At 34.0% G+C, this 6,505-nt stretch overlaps 1 protein-coding gene across 1 annotated transcript; it reads left to right on the top strand.

Moving 5' to 3' along the window:
* The first annotated feature begins 2,962 nt into the window (after positions 1-2,962).
* LOC138189717 (lipase member H-B) lies at positions 2,963-6,025 on the top strand. The gene is made up of 7 exons (XM_069131847.1): positions 2,963-3,146; positions 3,272-3,329; positions 3,861-4,009; positions 4,089-4,331; positions 4,827-5,015; positions 5,631-5,769; positions 5,839-6,025. Exons 1-7 carry the CDS (start codon positions 3,068-3,070, stop codon positions 5,894-5,896), a joined length of 915 nt encoding a protein of 304 aa, XP_068987948.1. The 5' UTR covers positions 2,963-3,067; the 3' UTR covers positions 5,897-6,025.
* Positions 6,026-6,505: the final 480 nt, after the last annotated feature.

The raw sequence follows: 6,505 nt of genomic DNA, 5'->3' as shown, positions 1-6,505 counted from the left end.
ACGACGCATTCATCGTGTCTAAATCGCGAACACACTTAATACGTAAACGACCTACCCACCAACCCACCTACCTTACGTAGGTAGACATGTATGTATGTGTATACATATATAGGGTGTTCAATGTAATGAAAAAATTAGTATTTCAAATTTATCTGGCTGTAATAAATGTTTTCTGAATATGTAGTTTTAATGGTGAACTCCAAATCGCTATACATTTCCTAAATAGAGCGATATAATTTTGTTTTCGTCATATTATATAGGAGATATTAATAAGAAATAAGGAATTTAAATAATAAACAACGTATATTCTACCATTTTTTTAACATCTTCTCTACGACCTTTTAACGCAAAAAACATGTAAATACTCTACGAAATATTGTGAAAGTGGTTGCAACTGCTAAAGTGATTCATTTTACTTTCTGTGGTCAAGTTACGATCATAAATCCTGTGGCCAGAAAAGAGAAATTTTCGTAAATGGTCCTGCGTAATTTGATAACCAGAAACCTGTAACATAAGAGGAATTCACATTCTGATAACTAAATTCAATCGGTAGAAGCTCGCGTTGATATTCATTCGACTAACTAAGATTACATTTCAATAGATAGAATTCTGCCGTATTTCTCTTTCCTAATCATCTAATTCTAATTACACGTTAAATTATCACGGACGATTGAAATATCGTGCAGAACGTTAGAACGTACACCCTGTATGTACACATACGTACAAAAACAGGGCCGGTGTGATATCACGACATCGGGATGCAGATGTTTAAGCCCACGAGAGCATAAGTTGGTAGGAGGAAGACATGCTGGTACCCGCGCTTAAACTATACTCGTTACACGGTGTTATTAATGGTCGATGTTTCGCGCTGGCCCAAGCGCGTATTCACGCGTCGCTCTAACCTGCGAACGCCCACGGGACGGAATCGTCTGATTCGTCCCGCGGGATATCGCTTGACCCAGAAGATTTAATTAACGAACGCTGTGTTTGCGGGTATAACGCGAGACGCGGCTCTACAACAGCGTAGGTGAGTGCCACGCTGATCTGTCGGAAGTGAAACTTTGCCACGTTTTGAGAAGTTGAATCCTTCGGATATTTGATATTCGAGATTAAAGAAGCAGAGAAGAAGAGAGAATTCCTTGCAAAGGGTAATGACTGTGGGAAAGAACGCGATCCGTGTGTGTTCTATGTGTATGTATTGCGCGATACTTGATCTTGTTATTGTGTCTTCAACCCTTAAGGGAATTTTATGCTTCGATTTAGCAGTCATGCGCGTCTTGTAACTGGTGGTACAAGTGAGAGCAGATAGTTTTATATGACAAAATATATAAGATGAAAACGTAGAATACGGAGAAATCGATGTTAGATATTTGACTAGCGTGCATTTCTGTGTTTTGATGGTGTACGATAATGTGCATCTGTTCTAATTACACCATCACTTACAGAAAAGTTATGAGAATTGGTCACTATGATAAAGTGACTAATTCAGATTGAAAACCGTGATCTTTCTAGTAGTATATTTTCAAAATACGTTTATCAATCATCTACATCACGTATTCTGTAATTGTATGGATTGTTTCTTCCTTTCAATTTAAACAATACTAATAATATTCTTACATTCGCATATGCTCACAGTACAAACAGAAAATTTGCATGCATATCATTTTAATTGCAACAACAACCGCACAATTTGCAACGTAATATGACAATTTCAGGGAAGGTTACGTAAATGTCATAAATTTAATTTTTTATCATGAGATTCATTGTATAGAGTAGCATACATAACATATAATTCGATTCAGTCTCGTTACATCCTGTTTTTCTACTTTTCGATGCAGTTACAATTTTTTCATGACTCGACTCTTTCTCGTTTCCATAAATGCTACAGAAACTATATCTAGTGGGTACACTAGAGGCACGCAATGACAAACGAAATTCATACTGAAAGTCATATTTTAGCCACATTTCAAGGTGATCGTCGTTTTTTAAATTATTTTTTTAACATAAATATATTTTTTAACATATTAAGCGATCCATTTCGACATTCTCTATAAAACAAAATATTAGCCTATTCATGCCGGAAAACCTGTGAGTTTAACAAATATTGTAACTTTAATTTTGTTAAATTTAATGTACGAAAGACAAGGAAAGACGCGAAGAGATATTCTTGTGTTTGCGTTGTCCTTGTCTTTCATGTATTAAATTTAACAAAATTAAATTAAAGTTAAAATACCTGCTAAACTACTAAATAGTTTAGGTTTCGCCACAAATAGGTTAATATCTTTTTTATAGGGAATGCCGAGATGCATCGGTTGATGTATTAAAAAATATATGGTTTCGGTAGAAAAAAATGATAACGACCTGTTTCCATCTGAATGCTCCACCCTGTATATTAATTTTATTTCATACATTATTACGTATGTTATATTTTTGTTTTACGTATTATACTCTGTGTCTATTATAATAATGTAATTCTAATGTATAATATACAGAGTCCCGTACATAACTGGGACAAGCCCTCGTGTCTTCAAAGCGGTTACAGAGGGATAAAAATACTATATTTCGAAATTAGGTCGTATTCAATGATGCAAAAATCTGAGAACAATTCTGTTCTTTTTTTGCAATTTTTTTGAAGGAAGTTTCTCAATTGCGTAGTAAACTCTGTATAATAATGTAATTTCTCCATTTGCTTATTACATAAAAAATCCAAACAATGCGTGTATTCAAGCTCGTTAAAATCATATGTCCACCTCGAGATCCAACGATGACTTTTATTACCGCAAAAAATATACGTGTACTCTTAGAAAAAAAAAACTATACTCCCAATGCATTTTGTAATCCGCATATCAATGACTTATATGCCCCATATTGAAGTTTCGCTTTTATTCCTTCCTTGTTACGTCAGTGGGAGGTTGCAGTCTCACGGAGAGGGTACTTTATATATATAGCAAAGATTTTCCAATCTGTTTCATAACGATCGAGGATGTCATAAAACATGGACACATTCCCTTCGGGTTTACTGAACGCGTAGTGTACTTTTCATAAAAAACTCGGAATAAAAGTGACGATGTTAAAATACAAAATATACGCTTATCTGTATTTAATATTTTATTTGATTCATAAAGACGTTATTGACGCGGTAATATGTACGTATGAATTTATTTTTCTTTTCTCGTGACCTTTCTTGTTACTGGTAAAAGAATTATTGATCAGACAAGGAGAGGTTGGACGAGTTACGTCTCGTTGAATAACCACATTTTTTGTGATTTAGGTGATGAGGAAGATACGTTGCATGTCAGTACAAAAATTCGCCTGAAGATTTACAAAGGGTTTGTGAAATATGGTGACATTCTCTTCAACGACCTTGTCTCCTACGGATATGACAATTCGTATCGTTAAATACTTTTTAAATTCTTGCGGAGGAAATATCATTAACAGTTAGAAATATAATTAAATTCGCTATTTCGTTTTGTACTGTACTTATATCTAGTAATTGTATGTTGAAGTTTCTGGTGAAACAAATTTTTCATTTCATGTTTAATAGTTTAAAGGTGATATCTGACAGAATTTCAACTGATATCAGGTATAATCGAGAACTAAAAAAGCAGTAGAACAAGTGAACATTGCTATTTGATATTAATTTAAAATTCTTTAAAATATTGCTTTTGAAATACCTACATATAATGAAAAAAATTGATGAGAACTGAAATGCTGAAAATTGATGAAAACTGATCGAAAACTTTTGTATACCAGAGTATTCACTTATTACTATACGCAACTCCATTGAACATTAAATTTCATAAAATGTTCACTTAAAGTTAATAAACGTCTTATTACAAAACTATTTTGCACGACTATAGTAACAGCTCTCACTTCACATCCACCGAGAGCATGGTTACGAATCCAGGAAACATTGCAGACGACATATTGCCCGACCGAGACAGTATCCTCTATATACATGGATTCATGGAGAATACGGAAGCAGAGAACGCTCGGATAATAATTAAAGGTATTACTATCACGCGATGCAAAAAGGGAATAAGTAACAGGAAAATAAGACGATTGAGTTTACGATTTCGCGTTTGCAGCCTATCTGGACAAGGGAGACGTGAACGTCATTTTACTGGATTGGGGAGATATAGCATTTCATATCAATTACGTTTACGTGTCCAGTCAAATTGTCACAATAGGGAAGGCGGTTGCTGAATCCCTAAACAAACTCGTCGATCTGATCGATTTAGACACGTTGCACGTGGTTGGGCATTCTTTGGGCGCTCACATAGCTGGGAATGTCGGCAGATACGCGAATATCAATCTTAGTCGAATAACGGGTGAGTTATAAGTTTTATAAAAAGTAAGATAATTTCGTGTATAACCGTGACATTTATTTTTATACGAAAGCCGGTTGTATATATCTCCCGGTAGGAGATTTTTTTAGAAAAATAAGAGATATACATTTAGCAAAAATAGGGATATTGTCATCAGATGTTAAATTAATTAACGAATGTACATTGGTTATAATAGTTGAATAGTAAATTCTGGATAAAAATTTATCAGTTTAAAAAGTTTATCAGAAATTTATCAACTTAAAAAGTTTACCAAAATCAATACGATAATAAGATATTCCTTATAACACGAATAAAGATGTCTACACCCTCATAAGGATAAGCGTTTACAAGTATACGAATATTTTCATAAACATTTTAGAGGAATAATTATTTAGAGCAATGATCCAACAGCGTGGTGCCCGAAATATTAATACGTCATTATAAACAGTAGATTGTGTATTACGTGAAAACCAGAAGAGTACTAATCTCCTAATACAGGCTTAGATCCAGCGCTTCCGTTGTTTTATCCTTCTACGTGTCACATCAGATCAACCGACGCCGAAGCCGTTGTTATCCTTCACACTGATGGTGGATTTTATGGGACAGCTACTAACACGGGAACTGTTGACTTTTACGCAAACGGGGGCATCAGTGTTCAACCGGGTTGTCCTATAATCTTCGGTGGAGGTAAATCATAATATTTTGTCGTTAAGACATCCCGGTGGTTCATTCTCATAGAATATAGAAAATTTTAATAGCGATCAAATACAGCATTTATACAATCTGATAACCGGTTATCATTGTAATTTATAAAGGATCCACTTACGTTGTTTGCTTACCGTAATCGTTGTCATCTATCGTAAATGCTCGATGGCCAGGAAAAAATTCAAAGCACTAGTGAAATATCCTTTTAATGTTAGATTCTCCTTTTTTTCCTTATATGTCTATACTGTGATATTATTTGTAACGGAAATTAGAGTTGATCGACTAGAAGATGAAGTTAAACTCCAGTCTATAAAGCAAATTATTTCGACGACGTCAAAGTCGGATTATATCCTTTCGTAACTTTTTTTACAATGCTTCCTCTTTTATTTTAAAAGGGTTAATTATTAACTGAGTAATATTAGGTGATCGCATTATTATTTATTAACTATTTATTTAAAAATCAAACCATTTTTTTGTCATTGAATGAAGTTTGCCAATTTTTCTTGAAATATTTTATTCTAATTTCCAATTAAAATTCCTGCAATCCATGTTAATTTTTAATTGATGGTTTTCATGGAAAAATATTTTTCTCGAAAGAATTATGCAGCCATCAAAGGTCCGTCCGAATATATGCAGAGTCTCTAATGAATCCGAAAGCGTTTCCGGCGCATAAGTGTCTTAACGAAATTGCCGATGCCGAGGAAGTCTATTTTGGAGATTCGACACCAAAGAACATGTAAATAAAATTCCCTATGTCAGTATATTAAAGTTTACAACGTGATCATAACATCGTGTTTCATTTCAGATATGGAACGTATTGTTTCACTACCAACGCCAAGCCACCGTATGGCAAAACTAATTAAAATTTCCGTTCCTTAGATATAATATAATAATACTTTACCTTATAGACTAGTCATTTTATTTCGTAGATTTGTTTTGAATCTGTCATCATTTTAGTGAATATAAGCTTTAAGATTAAATACATCACTCGCTATAAATTCTATCTGCATAAATCCTTTTCTTAAATTCACATCATAAATTAGTTTTGAAGTTTATCTTCTGATTTATCTCTATATTGTGATTTCCTTTTCATTATGATAATACTTCTTTTTAACACTGAGAGAATAATTTTACGAGCTATGGGATAAATCTTTTCACGGAAAATGCAATAGATTTCAAACATCGTCGTATCATGGTACCTGCAGATGACAAGCAACACTTTATTATCGTCTATTCTCACAGTATACGCGTAGCAGACAAGCGAGCATAACCATACGCAGTCTATCTTAGGATTGCAAATTCAAAAAGGACTATCTGACAACCCACGCTACTGTGTAGTTCTCCATTGCTAATCAATTGACGCTGCATCGAGGGTTCTTTAACCCTATTGTGTTCCATCAAGGATACACACATGGTTGAGTGTGCTCTAAGAAATTTACTTCCACGAAAATCTCTTAACAATTTATCAACGT

Source organism: Bombus flavifrons, chromosome 2, assembly GCF_040668555.2.
Source record: "Bombus flavifrons isolate JBK064 chromosome 2, iyBomFlav1_principal, whole genome shotgun sequence".
NCBI lineage: Eukaryota > Metazoa > Arthropoda > Insecta > Hymenoptera > Apidae > Bombus > Bombus flavifrons.
Note: the sequence above shows the minus strand (reverse complement) of the source record. Positions and strands in the feature narration are given on the sequence as shown.

Bases quoted from the DNA above. Each gene is read 5' to 3' on its own strand.
- LOC138189717 (XM_069131847.1), top strand. From the start codon at position 3,068: ATGTTAAAATACAAAATATACGCTTATCTGTATTTAATATTTTATTTG. The intron at 4,010-4,088 runs GTATTACTATCA...TCGCGTTTGCAG, and splicing joins CGCTCGGATAATAATTAAAG to CCTATCTGGACAAGGGAGAC. The intron at 5,770-5,838 runs GTAAATAAAATT...GTTTCATTTCAG, and splicing joins GATTCGACACCAAAGAACAT to ATATGGAACGTATTGTTTCA.